We start from the raw sequence: 19,782 nt of genomic DNA on the forward strand, positions 1-19,782 counted from the left end.
GAGTTTCTAACGTCTATACGTTCTTTGATATATTTTCCAATGTATACCATGCATGGGTTGTCACATGTCATTATGTACTTAAATTTACTATTCAAGTCCATTGAGATAAATCCTTGTAAATCAGACGATGACATTGAGTATAGTGAATTACGTATAGCATATCGTCGCAGTGACTCAGACAAAGACCGTAGATTTTGCTAATCTTGTATTCAAAAGATCAAGTTAACACTATGTTATGAGACAAGCGATGGGGTAGAGCTCGTATTACGTATACTTCAGTCACTGTTTCTTAGAGAACACCATATTCATTATCATATTCACGGTGGAATATACTAAGCTACATAGATGGAGGGGGTGCCAACAGCTGTCTTACTTCTTGTAACACGTATCTCTCATACTCAACGATGTTGATTCCACGTTGTGTGTTTGACTTTTTCATAACTTCAGAGACAAGATCTGGTAAGACCCTACAAGAATTATAAATTCGTACAAATTTACTGCTTTTTTACATGTTTGATTTGCCACTACTTTGCCCACTTATGAGGAAACTTTGCCACGCCCATGTCTTTGAAGTGGACTGCACTAGAAGGAGAAAGACCCATGTGAACGACAATTATAGCATCATCCTTCACTAAACGTCTCAGTATTAATCATGCTCGCACGGCATAAAACAAGCTTAAGCAATGCATTGTTCTTTGTGGAAGAGAAACAGCCTTGCTTATTCTAAGAAAGATGGCATTTGAACAATTCGACATTGGGTAGCACTATAAGTATGTTATATGTTCGATTTCAAGTTAGGGTTTAATCATTGGTCAATGATGCCCTCAGATTGTATCTAGCTTCTCAACAAGGCACTTGTTAAGAAAAATGTGACACTAACTATTCAACAAAATTTTGCCCTACTGCTTGCTGATAAAACATGGATACGTTAAAATTAGACGTGAAATCTATTAAGTAAAGGGAAACAAATCTTTTTACAAGTTGGCTATGGCATCCAGGCTTATCCCCTAAGTCTGCATCTTACAAATACCGCTTTTAAAATCACTGAGAAAGCTAGAGTTCTTGACCAAGTTCATGTCAATGCTCGGTATACATTCATATGATAGTATGTCATCAACTTGTTAGCATGTGACAGATCAAGGCGTGGTCTTCCTTTCCCGGAATCGAAAAGAGATCAGTCGCTGCCAGGATGCAGTAGCTCCGCCCTCAGCCTGATCCCGTTCTCAGGCGTGGGGAACTGCTTGTACTTCATGATCTTCAATGGGATCTAGGAAAACGCATATGCAAATCAACGATTAATTAAACAGCAAACGAAGCAACAGCGTCAGCTCTGAAACCGATATGACGTCTGTTGTTAAACCAATACGACGTTACCTCTCGCTCTCTGGATCAAATAGAGGTGAATTGGCCACAGAAATCAAAGCCATTGAAAAACAAGTTAAGTTTCCAAAAAAGGATTTCAAAAAAAGGCAGCAATGCGTTAAAGACAACCAAAGCAATAATAGGGCCCAAAATATGGAAATAAAAAATGCTGAGATATTTATGGTAGTGACATTTACTAACGCTAACTTCATACTTTGAGCATTGTAAAACCGCGCAAAAACGTGCTGTACGATGATTCCCTTAGTTTCGCGAACCTGCAAAAACGTTAGCCCTGGCGACGATTTTCAGTGAGTTCTCACATCACAACGACGTCGTATTTTTGCATGTTGAACGTCGCTATACATTGTGATAGTGTTGTTTGAACTAATCATGTATAGAAATGACTAAATAGATTCGATTTTCGGCCCTAAATATTGCTTGGGTTTTCTTTAATGGTACTAGTATATGCATGTATGCCGTATGTCCCACAATGATTAAAATGGATTATAAGATTGTGTGATTTGAATTCCAACTACAGAATGTTTAACGACTGCAGAACGTACGTCCGTGTCGGGTCCAGTCACGATGCGGTACTTCATCAGCACCTTGGCCAGTCCAACCTTAAGCTCCATCAGAGCCAGCCTCATCCCGATGCAGTTCCTCGGCCCCGCCCCGAAAGGCTGCCAATCAAACGGATCCCTCTTCTCTCTTTCTTCCTTAGTGAACCTATAGTGGTGACCGTGTAGTGTGTCACAAGACTTAAAGGAGCATTCCACTCCAGAAGCGGGTATTATTTTCTGATATATCATATTTTTTGAGATACGAATACACCCAACTTTTCGCCAAACCACCTCAGCTGTATTTTCGACAATAATCCTTTTCTATATCAACGTACCCCCATACGGACTCGCTTCAATGTACTTGCATGGCCAACTTTGGGCATAATTTCTCACTAGCAGTAGACGCGATAAGCTTAATGAAAGCAGTGACTATCACACATTCAGGAAGGTACACCAAAAGTTAGAAGACTATCGCGTCTTGGAATACAAAGATTTTAGTACTTTTGTAAAAACATTGAACTCTGACATTGTTGGAAGGGTCCTCGGGGGATTCAGGAACTCGATCGCTATAATGTTCGCCCTGCGTTCAAGCTTCAACTCATGGTGACTTTGACAAAACAAACTGGATTCAACCAGAACAATTTAGTCTCTGATGAATTATGATACCCGCTTCTGGAGTAGAATGCTCCTTTAAAGGTATAGCCAGCTGATATAAATGTTAAACGTATATTGTCCCTGCTCCTCGCAGTTCAATTCACCTACATTTCTGGACTTTGTTCAATGACACTTTCTCAAGTTAAGAAATATAAATGCTTATTGGAACATTTTTTCATGAACATGTTTTCCTTCTCCTCTGGAAATACTGTCAGAAGAGTAGTTAGCTTTCTGTTATAATTATATCGTTCTAATTACAAGCTAAAACAGCGAACAGCTTTGATACCATGCCATGCGAGGAGCCTAAAACACACACAGAATCTCCTAATTACGTTTTGTCATCCACCTCCAAAAACTTCCGGAACATTCTCAGCAAATACGTTTCCCTACAAAATCCCCAATAACGGACTAAGTACTTCAATTATTCCACATTTAATTTTGTCATTATACGTTAGCACTGAACTCTTCAAACTATTGATTTTCACCATTACATTGTATTGCATTGTATTGTATTGTATTATGTTGATTGTATTGTATTGTATTGTATTGTATAGTATTGTATTGTATTGTATTAGAATTCTAAGCTATAGTAAAGTGTACCTTTCTGGGATGAACTTGCTCGGCTCTGGCCAGCGTTTTGGGTCGTGGTGGATTCCAAGAATAGGAATGGTAACCAGCGTGTTCTTCGGGATAGTCAACCATTTCAGCTTGACTTCCTCCCCTGTGACTCGAGCATTGCTGGAGAAAAACAGTAAACAAGTACTAGTAAGTCCTTCAATTGTAATCTCCAAGCAGATCTATAGGTTGCGAAGACCGTATCCAACTGGCAGAAATAATTTTTTTGCAATAACAACTCCTTCTGCCAGTTGGATACGGTCTTTGCAACCGTTGCATTGGGTCTGCTTGCTGGAGACTACTTCAATTGGCCAACTGACACCGAGCTATGTAAATAACACCGCACATATTTACTGCAGGAATGCAATGAACTATTTTTCTGTCGACAGTATGGTATCCATCTTTGTCCGCAGCACTATATATAGTCAATGTTGTTAGGATCTTCGCGTTTCCAACATCACTATATACAACTGCTGTCCGATTTCTGTCGCTGCAATGTTCACTAGATCTGGGTATTGGTGCGAGGATGATCAAAATGTTTTCGACCTCATCCAGAAATAAGATGCAACTCAAAATTTGGGTCAGAGTTATAAAGTATTTAAAAAAATTCTGTCAATCAAAGTATGCCAAAGTTCAAATCATTGTGATCATCACTTAGGCGGCGACAGAAAGTAACATTATGTAAGAGGGGGAAATGGACGAATGAGCTGCAATATGAGGTGTGCCGGTCAGCTTACTCTGCGAAAAGTCAGATGCTCACTTTCTAGTTGGAATGTGAACAAAGGAATCCTCATCAAAAAAAATGACCATGTCTTCTGTCACACTTGTTTTTATTCACTTACAGACTGCTTATTACAAAGATGTCGAATGAAAAGTCATGAAAACAACATTTCTCAGCAAGGCCAAGAACGTATGTATTGATCACCCCTCATAGCCAAACCACGCAGCCTGGTCCCTACCAGCTGTTGAACCCCAGGACCCAGTCCTTTTACCATACAAAGGGCTTGACTGTGATAAAAAACATCATTATCACTTTGATGCAATAATGCAATTTGTAATGTTTGATTTTAGGAAATTTTGTTGAATTTAAACGAAGTGTTTGGTTTTTTAGGTAAGGCAAGGTAAGCTTGGTGAATATGTACCATTTACAAACTTACCTCGCAGCAGGAGAATACATGCGGAGATTCTCATTGATGCACATGTCGAGGTATGGCATATTGTGGACAGCCTCGTAGTCCACTAGTTCCTGCAAAACAAGGATATCATCATAGTTGTGTTGAGGCTTGTTTTTTTTTTACATGCAGCAAAATACATCGTAAAAAAACATAATTGTGCATACGGAAGGACAAAATTTCAGTATGTCATCAGCAGCTAAGAACACAACCTTGGAATATGTTTTTGTTATACTTATTTGCCAATGATACTGTTATTATTATTTTGATGGATATTACTTATATCTACACAGTAGCTCATTTCTGGTGCCACTTTTACTTATTGTTTTTGATCCGTGGCTTATGGTTTTCTTTTCCTGTACTTTGTTTTTCTCTTGTTTTGTATTATGTGTTGTTCATTTTGTGAAATGCAATTAAAAGAAAAAAAAAAGAACACACCCTGTTATCCATGACTTGGTTGATCTCCTCCCTAGCCTTGTCCTGGGCATCCTGGTGTAAGGCCAGGTTGTACAACGTGAATGCCATTGCGGTTGCTGTTGTCTCGTAACCAGCGAGAAAGAACAGAAACGAATTCGCCACAATGTCGTCTTTAGTTAGAGCTGAAATGAGAATCATGAAAGTTTGAAAGTTAAGTTAGTTAGTTAGTTAAAATCCTCCCACACCATAAGGTGTATAGGGCGGTGCCCATCCCCGTTTCATAGCCCTGGGCCACACTGTGGTGCAATCTCTGCAGCAGGGGGCTAGTCCACTGGCAGTGGAGTGTGTTTAACTTCCATACTATTTCATAAATATGTACCATCTTTATAACGTCTTGGGTATGACTCAATGTGCCTCTTGTCCGGAGGTGTCCTACCCAGGAGTTGAACTCGGGCCTTCTGGTTCCAAGTAATCAGAACCAGATGTGGTAAGTTACAGAAGCGCAGACCACTACACCACAGCGACACCTGCATTTTGAAGGTTAAACTGCATTTTTAAGAACCTTAGATGTGGAGAAGCAGGATAATGGCGCATTTTGACATTTGTTCAATGGTCAAGGACAGAGCGGTGAAAGACATACGTTTCTTAGTTCCCTGCACTTTGGTCTCTTGGCTATCATCATCGTCGGCCTCGCCATCCCTGTGAGCGTCCATCATCAGCTGCATAAAGTCCACACGGCCCTTAAAAACATAATATGTAGTCTTAAATATCGCCAGTCTCAACGTCACATTTGGTACCTTGGTATCTTAACTATGATGCACTTAAGTGTAATAAAAAGACTTGTGTATCATATCAATGATGTAAAAGAAGAAGAAAGGTATGAATGAAATAGGGTGCCGGGTATAGCCGTTCATGCTCGCAACAACTTCTTTTAGAATCATCAGGCACATAATTTATTTATTGTTTGTAGAATATTGTATGTATCTATAGTAGTTTTGCCTCTTTTTACCACTAGACCTCAGGTTTACATGAACGCTAAGGGCAAAAAGGTATAAAACAGCATGCAAGCCTACAAAATTACAACAGTCGTAGTGCAGTACATCATTTCTATTTGTACTGGCCCCAAAATACTGTCAATTCAACATGCTATTAAGGTCAAATTGGCATGAGGTAATAATGTTTTATTGGTCAGAAATTACCCGAAATGACAGCTCTTTTTAGTGCTGAATTGATGCAGGGTTTACAGGTTTCACATAATACACAACATATTCATATTTTATCCGCACTTGAATTTTGTGGAACTGTCGCAAGAATCTGGGCGGCTGCCATTCGGAGCTAGCAGATGACCTCAATACGACCTTCCCCAACCGAAGTCAGGTACCCATTCACACCTGGGTGGAGTGAGGAAAGTCGTGTAAAGTGCCTTTCCCAAGGGCACAAGATCGGTGACCTGACAGGATTCGAACCCGGGACCACTTGGTTCTGAGCCGAACGCTCTTCCGTTGCGCCACACGACCCCACTATTTGGTAGGTATATTAGGTATGTTACTTATTTAGATCAGATTCAGACACCTACATGGTTTTGTTCATTCTTCCTCATCCCCATGATCTGCTCAAGAATATTGTAGAAGAAGTCAGTAACATCCTTGGCCACAAAGTTATAATTCAACTTCTCCAAAATCGGTTTCATGATGCTGGGGAACAGGACTGTAGAGAAAAAAACAGAGGTAGGAAAGAGAGAATATCACATAAATGCTATGGCTATTATACGTTGCTACACTTAGTAGATACTTAACATATATACATTTGTAATGAAGAGAATACAAACATACGTTTTGTAATCAAGAGAATACATAACAAGACAATCCATCCAAGCCTTCTTGAGTTATGCTATTAATTACATACATACACACACACACACACACACACACACACACATACATACGAAGATAATAAGAAAATATTTCAACAAGTAACAAAAACTGTCGATGAATTAGTTGTGTGCAATATTAATTGAAATAAATAGTTTTTAACCATCAATTTAGAACATGCAATAGCAGACACAACAAGCGGTGAAAGGTCTTACAACAACCTGAAATATATAGAGGGTTTGTCTATTATCATGCAATAAGGTTTTCATAAACATTCATTACATTCTTTCATTCTACGGACATTAATAGTACTATGCTAGCAGCACATGAAATATATATTATTGCCAAAACAGAAACATATCAAAACAATATCTCCCTGTAAGTCAATAGCCCCTACCATTGACCCGATGACCTTGACCGTGATTTACTACTAGTTCACCAACTCTGACCTGTGCTTCCTGCCACTCGGGTAATTCTGTTGCAGCATCAAAGGCACATCTAAAATTTAATATCTAATGTACATAAACATATGATCTGATGGTGCACTTACAAAATAGCCAGATCAGTGGATTCAAAAAGTTGAAGTTGAAAGCCTTTTTTGAATAGACGACAAACGGGTCTTGTGGGTTCCGTTGTGAATCAACGTCCAAACCAAACGCTGTGCGGGCGATGACGTCAGTGGTGAAAGCACCTGTCAGTCTGAAAACAAGGGATAACATAATCTTATTCTCACAAATTGAATTTTCGTTGACAAAAATCAGAAGGATTTTTGCAAAAACATTCCCCTGCTGTCATTTCCACTCTCAGGATGTAGAATATATAACCACTTTGTAACCGTGAGTGTAGGAACAGGTGCAATGGCCGAGTAAGTAGAGTGTTCGCCTTGCATATTTAGGTCGTGAGTTCGATCCCCAGCCGGGTCATACCAAAGGCTTTAGAAATGGTACATACTGTTTTCTCTGCTTAAAGCACTCAGCATTTGGAAAAGAGTATGGCAGTTAAACACACACCACTACCAGTGGACTAGCCCCCTGCTGTAGTGACTTGCACAAAGTTGTGTGGCCCAAGGGCTTTGGAACCGGAGATGGGCGCCGCCTTAAGCACCTTTCGGTGCGGAAAGGACTTTAACTTTAACTTTTTTAACCGTGAGTGTGCATATTATGGATGTACGTTTTCCGATGTGCTTTGACTATGTCTAGATATAACGGGCATACTAAATTGTCTCTATTCCACAAGAAATGAAACATTTGGGAGGAAGCGCGAGACATTTCACTCCCTTCCCTACCTGCAGGACTAATCCAAAATCAGCCCCTGTGAAAAACTAAAACATTCCAAAATTATATCTGCTCCAAATCTATTTGAAAATAACCCCATTACAAAAATTGATTTCCCAAATGTCACGCCCATGCAGGAATGGGCTATTCCAAAAGCACTCTCGCTCAAAATTGACCATGCAAAAATGAGTTCTGTCCAATAACAGACAATTTTGAAAGCTCTCAAGTTCAAAATGAAATGTTCGCAATAGGACCAAAAATCGTTAATGCAATGGTCCAAGATCACCTCAGTCAAAATCGGTCTCTTCAGCTTGACCCGCATGCAAGAACTCTTCAAAAGGACCCCCCGCAGTGAAGTTAGAAGAGGAATAACAGATGATATACAGGGAAACTGTAACATCACATTTATCCACCTAGTATAGGGGGTGAAGTATAAAATATACATTTTCTGTTGAGGAAATGTTTGTTTATATACATGTTTTGCATTAAATATATGTCCTTGCATAAGAATTAATCTGTGTCTGTATCTTTACAGCCGGCAGCCGGTATAACCACCCGTCGGTGTAACACACCAGCTTAATCTGACAGGAATAAAGCAGTGGGTTGTACTCACTCTTTCGTGTCGAACGATTCACCCTTTTCTCCAAATTTGCCGATATTTCCCACCAGCAGGTCAGCACAGCTGTTCATTGCTTCTGTCATCTGCCAACACAAGATCAAACCAAGAGTCATTACGCAGTCTACACCAACACATGATCAAGGCAAGTGTCGTTACGCAGTCTACACCAACACATGATCAAGGCAAGCGTCGTTACGCTAGCTACATCAACACGAGATCAAGCCAAACGTTGTTATTCAGGCTACACCAACACATGATCAAACCAAGAGTCGTTACCCAGTCTACACCAACACAAGATCAAACCAAGCGTCGTTACGCTGGCTACACCAACACGAGATCAAGCCAAGTGTCGTTACGCTGGATACATCAACACAAGATTAAATCTAAAAATGTTCAACTGTCATGTTTACCTGCTTAAGCTTGCCGCCACTGAATGCCGGAGTGATGGTACTTCGCACGTTCTTCCAATCCTCGTCCACCAGCTGGGTCAGCATGCGAGCTTGTGGCTTGACGTCCAGAGCCATCCCTTCGGGCTACAGTTAGAAATAAAATTGATCGAGATAATCAGTAGCCTGGAAACCATACCCTCGGTGGCTCCCCGATAGCTCTACGGCGTTGGGAGTGACCCCCGCCCGCCCAGACAGGTTAGCCCGCTCGGGGTGTTGGTTTACGACCTTGGATTAGGCGGCGGCGAAAGTAGGGCGGCAGCGGAAGTAGGGTGGCAGCGGAAGTAGGGTGGCAGCGGAAGTAGAAAGGTAGATAACTAGAAAGGCAACATTTGCGAGCAAATACAGCATGTTTAGCCATACTCCTCGCCATGCAAAAAAAGGACCCTCCCAAAATAACAATGGACCATTCTAAAATACTTGCACTAAAAATGAATCACCCCAGTCCAAAATTGAGTCTTCCAGTAGCACTTCAACACAATATGGACCAGTCCACAACCATATCCACTTATTGATTAACAAACACACTTTTGCTAACAAATGGACTTTTTCATAATCATTCCAGCTCAAAATTGAAAGAAATAATTACAGAATCCTCCCCTTGCAAGAATGGGATATTCCGTGCCATTTCCATGTAAACCAGTCGAAAAATATCCGCTGAAAATTACACTCTTGCGCATAATCAACCCAGTTCAAAATTGAATTAAAAAAGATCAACCCCAGGGAAGAATGAAGTTTTCCATAGTATACAAATGAAGATTTGACAGGAGAAGAAGGAAATGACCAAAAACAACATATTTGAGTCAATTCCAAGTCACCGAGAGGGTTTTAATATAATATTTGTAATATGTTTGAACTATTTTGATTAAAAGAATGTCTAAGTCACAATAGTTCTAAAGTGTTCAAACAATTAGAATTGAAACTTATAACATGTTTGAACTTATTTCACATACGTTGGAAACATTTCGAACGTAACTACACAAAAATCTCTTTATTTAGAACAGTTTCAAACCATCTATCCAAATGTTTCAATGTTCGAACAATTTGTAACAAAAGATTTTCACAATTGCCCCCATAAACGAAGGTGCTAAGTCCTCCTGTGTGTTTCTGCCTATTTTCGGTGGCCGCGCCAGTAGACCACCAGCGGATTTGTTTTGACGGAGCGTCACCCGCGCGCGACGATGTACACTGTTCGGCACCGCTAATATCCGGCATTTTCCCGCTCCAAAACACTCCACAAGACCCACGTTTTTAGTGTTTTGCCTCTTGTGCAACACGATTCGATTTGCATTACTAACGGGACGAAAATGATAGAAAAAATTCACCCCGTCCCGGCGTCCGTCCCAAAAACATGAACGACATGAAAATATATTTTCTTACAGATTCAATCACGAAAATCAACAGCATGGGATTCCAAATTTTCGCAACGGCCGACCATTTATCATGGTTGAACTTCCTTCCAAGGCGTGCGATAGATAAACATTCCCGGCACATAATAGTCACTAGTACCAGACTAACGCAAGCTGATGATAATAGGGAGAAAGTTTGTCAGTGAAGTTTGGCCACCAGAGGGTACATTCATTTAACGTTACAAGCTAGCGCAAAGGGGCGAATCATTGACCTTACCGGGGACTGACTCTACTGGCCTAATCATTCCTTTTTTGCCGAATTCTACGATCCATACGCCCGTACGTAGGACATGTAGGAAGGCCTGGTGGTGGACGCTACGTCGCGCCAGTCTGAGGAGAAACGATCTCCCGTGTTGTGTTGAAGAATTTGGAGTTTGAAAATATCTGGAATAACTAATGCTAGAATAAACATTCACAAAATCATTGATTTAACTTGTTTTCTGTTTAAAAATTTCCTAAACTGCAATTTAACCACTGAGTTTAAGGGAACATGGTGTTTTCCCGATAATCACGTTAAATGTTTATGTCCGGTCTTTCCTCCTCGTAAGCAAACTTCCAGCTTGGCCAGGTGCAAGGCACTCGGGGTCAATGACCTGTAGGTCATATGTAGTATTGAAAGTGACAGAAGTGGCAAATATTGTCAAGAAAGCCCAAAATAAATCGTTTTGAATATATGTATGCCAAAAATGGGAATGTAGTCCTTTAAATATTTGTTCAAGCCACATATACAGCAAATTTCAGGTCATTCGGTTGAAATACCAGGGCGCAGGAGGCCAAGATATGCTAAAAATAGCCTAAAAACCTCAATAAAATCACTTTCAAGGTCAATATCAAAACAAGGAAAAGAACGCACATTGGTTTTTGCCTACATTACCTCTGTACCAAATTTCAGGTCATTTGGTCAAAAAATGACAGAGATGAATCGATTTGAAGATTTGACAGGAGAAGAAGAAAAAGAAGAAGAAACATGAGAGAAAACAATATGTTTAGCCATACTTATGGCTAAACATAAATAGACAGGCTACCAGAAACGGTTCAATAAAGCAGACAGGGTCCGGTAAAACACTCCTAAGCCGACCCCTAGAGACTGGGACCAGGCTAGCTAATCAGATACATTTGATATCATAATAAAACATAAGAACCGACATCTGCCATCAGATGCTAAATGTCTCCCTCCCAATTATTTAAATAATGCTGTCATAAATTATTAACCCTCAATTCTGTAAGGTGACGCCCATCATGAGCTTTGTAGGAAAAGCAGGACAAATTCTAAAACATGGTATGATACATTAACGGTCATATAGGTAATTTTCTTGCGGAATTTAATCACAAAACATCAAACAAAAGTGCAAGACAAAGTGACGACGAGGCTCAAGTTATGAAACTTATATCCTCGACACCACTTGTACAGCATGAAATTAAGTTTATTATTTAACAGATCAATCAAACATTGGATAATAACGAGTCAGAGACATAGTTTAAACCTAAATCTATGCTTGGGTCCAAACTCCCCGCCCAAGGGTTAGGTCACATACTAACTAAAAACGCCCCGTGTCATAAGGTATTTTCATATGATTGATATGATTTCACAATAAAAACGAGAAGAGTAAAGCAAACTACCAAGAAAAATAAAAAGTTGTTGATGTAGCTGATTTGAGGCTATATCAATGTGATTTCATATTGAATAAGTGTGGCAATTAAAAATCATTACTCCTTAAGTTTTGGTGTTCACAGAGGTTTCTTGGTGGGAGGCATGATGTTCAGCACGTTCTTGTGATAATAGATGAACTGGGGTAGGTTGCAAACCCTTTTCAAAGCTAGAATACTAGTAGATTCGGTGAACTCCCTGACACACTCCCATCAGTACGAAATCGGACATCACGTAAGTAGGTCATCTGTCATCGACCTGCGTGCCTGCGTTCTAACGAGGTATAGAGTGACAGGCGGGCGGACGGATTCCTGAAATTCCTGTGCAATTTTGGGAATTCTTGCAAAACGGGCGTAAAATATACTATCAAGCTCGCTTCTAAAGCTTCGCTAAAAAATATACTATCAAGCTCGCTCCTGAAGCTTCGCTAAAAAGTGACTGGTTTTTACTCACCGCACGGTTAGTAAACTTGTGGAACTGTTTGACAAAGATCTCTCTCATCATCTCTGGGTCAGAAATCGTCAGGATTGGAACACGTCCGTTGAAAACTCTAAGCGAAAAATGTTTGAATCATCAGGCTACAGTCAAACCTGCTTAAGCGACCACCTCTTCAACGCGACCACCTGGCCATGGCGACCGCTTTTTCTCGGTCCCGAAAATTGTCCTCATAGAATTGAACCTGGTGGGGGTCATGCTGTCTAAAATCATATAATTTTCCATCCATCTACGTTAAAGTACACAGTATATTTTAAGCACTTCGACCTGGAAACATGTTATGAGTGGAATCCTCTTCATGGCGACCACCTGTCCATCGCGACCGTTTCGGTCCCCCGGGTGGTCGCCTTGGGCAGGTTTGACTGTATATATGAACTAAACTAACTAAACCAGATTTAGGTCAATCATATATCCGTAAATAATTTATCAAATGTATGGTATTACATATCATTGAAAAGCTTATCTATTTCCCCTTACAATGATATCCCGATTGTTATGAGTGTACATTCTTGGATTGAGCACGAAAGTTATCATGTTGCAAAAGAGGCCAAAGTTTCCCTTGATCACGAGGCTGTTGAAGAAAGTTGAAGACACTTTAATTATAGCTTCTTAAAGAACAAGTTATTCTTAAACATTTGGACCTTCCGCTTGAACTTAATTTTTACCAATGACACCACAGTTATACCTATGTTTTTAGTTAGAGCATTGTATATTTTTCTAAACGTGATGATAATGATGATGATGATGATATATTTTGAGAACTCACCCGTACACGTTACCGTATGTGGCTATGGCATCCACCTGAGCCTCCATGTTATAAATGCCCTGTAGAGAAGGATGAACAAATTATGAACTGTAGTAAAAGAGATCATAATGATACCTCTCATTGAGCAAACTTTGACATATGAAACTGAAGACGATTCGTGTACGCAGTGTGAAAAGGGAAGTAAATTGGATAGGCTTGTCCCTAGACGAGGCTCCGATAATGGCGGCAGACATGTCGAGATACAAGGGCTTCCTGAAGCCTCATGCGCCACCTGGCACTAAAGAGGACTAAATGAGTGAGTGAGTGAGTGAGTGGGTGAGTGAGTGAGTGAGTGAGTGAGTGAGTGAGTGAGTGAGTGAGTGTCGGCTATGATGGTCATCTTTCTTTTCCCTAGAATTCAACTTTTATCGAACTTGGAAAACAGTGTCCTTTGATATTAATCATATCATGCCATAATTCACCTGGTTTATGATTGGTTTAAGTATCAATTAGACGGTTCAGTTAAAATGGTGTCGTGTGGCGTGACGGCTAGAACATTTGGCCGTCAAACAAGGTAACCCGAGTTCGATCCCGGCTTGCCCCCCAGACATGTCTGGACATGCGCCTGGACGTTGTGCCCTTGGGAAAGGCACTTAACACAAATTTCCTCACTTCACTCAGGTGTAAATGATTACCTAGCTTATGGTCTGGGTTGACATCTTGAAAAGGTGATAGTCACCTGTTATGTCAATCCTTCCACAAATGTGGTAAAACTGAATCTAAAAAAAAAGAAGAAAAAAAAACATCGCTTACCGTTTTCATTATCTGGTGGAGGTTTCCAATGAGCGGCAATGGGGTGGGGCCGGATACGCCCAGCTTCTTCAGTGCCTGCATGGGCCGCACTGCATACCTGTAAGGATAAGAACTTATCAGATGTATCCCTCACAGACGAAGGCACAGATTAAGTGTAATCTCCAAACACAATGGCATGTACAAATACATCTAGGTTTCTTCCTGTACTTTGTAAAGTGTTGTGTTTCCCACATACATTTGCTTGAAGCGGGTCTGGGATTTTATGATCTTTTCAATTTTGATTTCATTTGTTAACTTAGATATTCGGCCAGTTGCATTTTCTCCTGTTCAAGGATTTGTGCAGCACTATCTCAGCAATATGATCTCTTTAAGAAACAATGCCTTATTGTGCAGTTTAGAAGAGCTTTTTTTAACGAATTCACTCAGTGCAAGGCCGTAGGGAGCCACTCATCAAAGCACTGAACTAATTCTTACCGTAGCAGCATCTCTTCGCCCTAGGTCAGAAACGTCAATGCTCGAAACAAGCATGACTTTACTGACCCATTAGGAGAAGCAGGGGTTACGAAGGTTGCTCGGGAAATTCCCTACCCCATTTAGGCCGGAATGTTTTGATCCACTCACACCGGGGCATGCCCCTACTCTTTTTCGAAAGATGTGGTGAGTTCTTTTACGTGCTCAAGGTGTGATTCTCCTCAAACACGGGACCTCCATTTAACGTCCTATCCGAGGGACGTCCCTAACCCTAGATGAGCTAGCTACTCATTTACACCTAAGTGAAGTGAGGAAAGTCGTGTTAAGTGCCTTTCCCAATGGAACGTCGGGGCGCAAGTTCGGACATGTCTCTGGGCACAACCTGGGATTAGATACCGGGTCCCATTGTTTGATAGCCGCGCGCTCTACCACTTGCGCCACACGACGCCAGTAAAAACCATATCGCTGACCCTGACTTTAAACCTTACATAAATAGGCTGGGACAGGCTACCCTTCAAGGCGAACCTTTCTGGGCCCCAAATAGTATGCACAGGGGTTTTGGCCTCTATTGGAATTTCCTTTAGGAAAAACTGGGGTAAAAGATAAATAAGCTGTGGGTGGGATGAACAGAAGGCAACTAGTGATCACACCGCTAGGAGGATGGAGATGGTAGAACACAATGGACATACTGCTAGGAAGATGGAGATGGGGGGACACAATGGACATACTGCTAGGAGGATGGAGATGGGAGAACACAATGGACATACTGCTAGGAGGATGGAGATGGGGAACACAACGGACATACTGCTAGGAGGATGGAGATGGGGGAACACAGTGGACATACTGCTAGGAGGATAGAGATGGGGGAACACAATGGACATACTGCTAGGAGGATGGGGATGGGGAACACAACGGACATACTGATAGGAGGATGGAGATGGGGAACACAACGGACATACTGCTAGGAGGATGGAGATGGGGGAACACAGTGGACATACTGCTAGGAGGATGGAGATGGGGAACACAGTGGACATACTGCTAGGAGGATGGAGATGGGGGAACACAGTGGACATACTGCCAGGAGGATGGAGATGGGGGAACACAATGGACATACTGCTAGGAGGATGGAGATGGGGGAACACAATGGACATACGGCTAGGAGGATGGAGATGGGGGAACACAATGGACATACTGCTTGGAGGATGGGGATGGGGGAACACAACGGACATACTGCTAGGAGGATGGGGATGGAGGAACACAACTGACATACTGCTAGGAGGATGGGGATGGGGGAACACAATGGACATACTGCTAGGAGGACGGCGATGGGGGAACACAGTGGACATACTGCTAGGAGGATGGAGATGGGGAAACACAATGGACATACTGCTAGGAGGATGGAGATGGGGAACACAACGGACATACTGCTAGGAGGATGGAGATGGGGGAACACAATGGACATACTGCTAGGAGGATGGAGATGGGGAACACAGTGGACATACTGCTAGGAGGATGGAGATGGGGAACACAATGGACATACTGCTAGGAGGATGGAGATGGGGGAACACAGTGGACATACTGCTAGGAGGATGGAGATGGGGGAACACAATGGACATACTGCTAGGAGGATGGAGATGGGGAAACACAATGGACATACTGCTAGGAGGATGGAGATGGGGGAACACAGTGGACATACTGCTAGGAGGATGGAGATGGGGGAACACAATGGACATACTGCTAGGAGGATGGAGATGGGGGAACACAATGGACATACGGCTAGGAGGATGGAGATGGGGGAACACAATGGACATACTGCTTGGAGGATGGGGATGGGGGAACACAACGGACATACTGCTAGGAGGATGGGGATGGAGGAACACAACTGACATACTGCTAGGAGGATGGGGATGGGGGAACACAATGGACATACTGCTAGGAGGACGGCGATGGGGGAACACAGTGGACATACTGCTAGGAGGATGGAGATGGGGAAACACAATGGACATACTGCTAGGAGGATGGAGATGGGGAACACAACGGACATACTGCTAGGAGGATGGAGATGGGGGAACACAATGGACATACTGCTAGGAGGATGGAGATGGGGGAGCACAATGGACATACTGCTAGGAGGATGGAGATGGGGGAACACAATGGACATACTGCTAGGAGGATGGAGATGGGGGAACACAATGGACATACTGCTAGGAGGATGGAGATGGGGGAACACAACGGACATACTGCTAGGAGGATGGAGATGGGGGAACACAGTGGACATACTGCTAGGAGGATGGAGATGGGGGAACACAATGGACATACTGCTAGGAGGATGGAGATGGGGGAACACAATGGACATACTGCTAGGAGGATGGAGATGGGGGAACACAATGGACATACTGCTAGGAGGATGGAGATGGGGGAACACAATGGACATACTGCTAGGAGGATGGAGATGGGGGAACACAATGGACATATATCAGCATCCACCACAGCAGGGACCCCCAGTTGCTCTTCAACATGGACACTGTGCAGTACACTCTTCCCTGTGACACTACTGACAGTCAGGCCTACAAGCAGCATGGTGGCTATCAGTAAGGTATCTTGCACAAAAGAAAGCAATGACACTAACAACACTATATATTGTGCAAACACAAAAGCACACGTACATACACATACACGAAATTATATTAATACACAATCACATGTGCGAGAGTGGGACATCTGCTTTGAATCTGATGTTGCGAAAAACAAAGATCCTGTCGTTGCCTGGCACATGCTACCATTTTGTCTTTCATTCAATGTTGCACACCAACCGCCCCACCCCCACCACCCTGCCAAAGCCCATGCATTATAACACTTGATGGCCCAGAAAGGGTTGCCTTGCAGTGTGGCTACCCCTAGTAAACAGCTTTTTCCGTAAACCCCAGTTTTAAAATGTATTGCAATTCCAAGAGTTAAAGTATTCGGGGCATAGTTTCCACCCAGGAGTTGTAACAGTTAACTCACGTTGTACTTTATAAAATGACAACAGTTGACATGCCAAGTCGTTGAAACAATGTTTGCGAAGAAAAACCTTTGACTGGGGTCAAACATTGTCTTGAGTTAAGAATGACGTCAGCCAAGTATTTTTTAACCTTTACCCAATTTTACACAGACAACAAGTATGTGAGGTGTGCGTTATGCCCAAATATGGGCACATCGACAGGTAAATTGACCAAGTCAGTCAATATTTGCTATAGCTTGTTAATTTGTAACGCCGCAAGGCCACAAACAAGTTCTGTCTGAAAGAGTCATTGGATAAAATAGCGCCGCTGTCATGATGTTTCTTGTAAGTAAAGAGTATACAATGTTTCTTTCTTTGCCCAATGTTCATTATATTGAACACGACTTCCATGCCACATGCACCGATGCAGCATTATGTATGATGCAGAATTTTTGTAAATCATAAACTGTCCAAGATAATCAGATTGTCAGCTCTTGGGCATGAAGGCGCACATATGATATAGATTTGAACAAATGCCCAAACGTGTAACGTTCATTCTAACTCGTCATGTTCAAAACCGACACCTAACGTTTCAAACACTATGAAATACACGTGACTGCACTGTACAGACGATTATACAAATGTACATTAACCCTATTCAGACCGGGCTTTTATGGTCATTTTTGGTCATCTTTGGCGTGGGCCTCAAAAGCACCGAATCTGAATAGGATTAAGCAGCAACGTTGACGTCTATGATTTGTGGTAACGGTAATGTTTTCGGGTTAAGCACCCGAACGCGGCGAGCATGGCCACGACTTAAGAACACTCATACAAACTTCAAAGGCAATTCAGTAGTAAGAATAGGTTTTGTTTGGTTTTATTCATATCTCCATGAGGTCAGAAACTAATCATCGAGTTAAAGTGTTATGATGGTGGGGAGGTAAAATGTCTAGTGTTAGGGCGTACATTGTATACATAAGGTAAGAGGCTAACACTACCCCTCAGCAGAGCATACTTACAGGTAAAACAGAACAGGTAGTACGGCCAGTAGGACCCACGTCAGGGGAATGGGCAGGACGTCTAGCTCCATGTTGACGGACAGTTGTTGGTTCAGGTACGGTTGGTTAACCGCCGCAACGATTAAGAATGGACCGCCGGAGAAGAATATATAAAGCCGTGCCAAACCCGGAAGTGAGGTCATGCCTATTGAGGTCGTGGTGACGCAGCTGAGACGCTCTGTCGGGCGTTGACCTCGGACAATCGCAGGGTTCGCGGAAAAGACTGGCTGTCTACCAGGCTGCCCTTACAGGGCCATAAGGCTGTGCATGTGGGTTTGGCCTCTAGCAGAATTTCCTTGAGGAATAAGTCGGCCCATAGTAGATGATAGTTATGATCCTAACTGCCGGAATGGTGGCCAAATTCAGGCTCAGAAACTCCCATGTCCAGCCGCCTGAATTCGAACGTTGCTCGAGGATGTTTGATCTTTCCAATCGCGTCTTTCATTTGGGCCGGGGGCACCTGCGGTCATTGCACGTTTTATACGGCAAATCAGCACTGTTGGGCATGCTACTTTTTCATACTAAACGATTCCTGTACAGTACATCTATTCTCCTAAAACAAAAATTTCGATGTTACTCCTGGTCGGCGAAAGATAGATATCGGGGTTTTGCTATGAAACATGCGGCCAATATTATGAAATATTTGACTAAGGCCTCCATAAATTAAATCAAAACCAAAACATAATCGTTCTGAGGAGCAAACGAAATCAGCCATTTAATTTAAGATGCAAACATTCACAGCATGTAAAGTTTCTAATTTCATTTCATTTTGAAGAGATTCTCACGTTCATGGTATTTTGTTTATTTTCATAAAGCATAAATTATGATAATGAGCGTTAATAACCTGCACTACAAACATATCAGAATATCCATAATGGATTACTAAAACAATGATTTAACAGCAATCACAAAAATAGCCAACATAAAAACATCCTTGTGATGAAAATTTACGAAGATACAAGTATGTGTGCGTCTTTGTGGTAGTAAATTCCTAATTTTCCACATTTATTCCTTATTCATTAACAAGTTTATGCCATCAGTATGCTTCGGAATCGATTGTATTGTTTTGTAAAATCATCAGACAGGAATTGGAGTTCATAGATTTTAAAAGCGAAATGCGGGTTCTGTCCATTTTCTACATAGATTATGATAATGAGCATTTATAATTGA

At 41.9% G+C, this 19,782-nt stretch overlaps 1 protein-coding gene across 1 annotated transcript; it reads right to left on the minus strand.

Annotated features, from left to right (window-relative positions):
* Positions 1 to 190: 190 nt before the first annotated feature.
* On the minus strand, positions 191 to 18,767 carry LOC136420620 (cytochrome P450 3A8-like). The gene is made up of 14 exons (XM_066407666.1): positions 18,574 to 18,767; positions 14,101 to 14,197; positions 13,309 to 13,367; positions 12,501 to 12,597; positions 8,955 to 9,077; positions 8,539 to 8,627; positions 7,202 to 7,350; positions 6,357 to 6,487; positions 5,421 to 5,520; positions 4,802 to 4,962; positions 4,349 to 4,437; positions 3,177 to 3,314; positions 1,926 to 2,088; positions 191 to 1,267 (listed from the first exon to the last, which is right to left on the minus strand). The coding sequence occupies exons 1-14, from the start codon at positions 18,753 to 18,755 to the stop codon at positions 1,175 to 1,177; spliced, it is 1,671 nt and encodes a 556-aa protein (XP_066263763.1). The 5' UTR covers positions 18,756 to 18,767; the 3' UTR covers positions 191 to 1,174.
* Between the last annotated feature and the right edge of the window lie 1,015 nt (positions 18,768 to 19,782).

This window comes from Branchiostoma lanceolatum, chromosome 1 (genome assembly GCF_035083965.1).
Source record: "Branchiostoma lanceolatum isolate klBraLanc5 chromosome 1, klBraLanc5.hap2, whole genome shotgun sequence".
Taxonomy (NCBI): domain Eukaryota; kingdom Metazoa; phylum Chordata; class Leptocardii; order Amphioxiformes; family Branchiostomatidae; genus Branchiostoma; species Branchiostoma lanceolatum.

Bases quoted from the DNA above. Each gene is read 5' to 3' on its own strand.
- LOC136420620 (XM_066407666.1), bottom strand. From the start codon at position 18,755: ATGACCTCACTTCCGGGTTTGGCACGGCTTTATATATTCTTCTCCGGC. The intron at 14,198-18,573 runs GTAAGTATGCTC...TTATCCTTACAG, and splicing joins CTACCTGTTCTGTTTTACCT to GTATGCAGTGCGGCCCATGC. The intron at 13,368-14,100 runs GTAAGCGATGTT...CCTTCTCTACAG, and splicing joins TCCACCAGATAATGAAAACG to GGCATTTATAACATGGAGGC.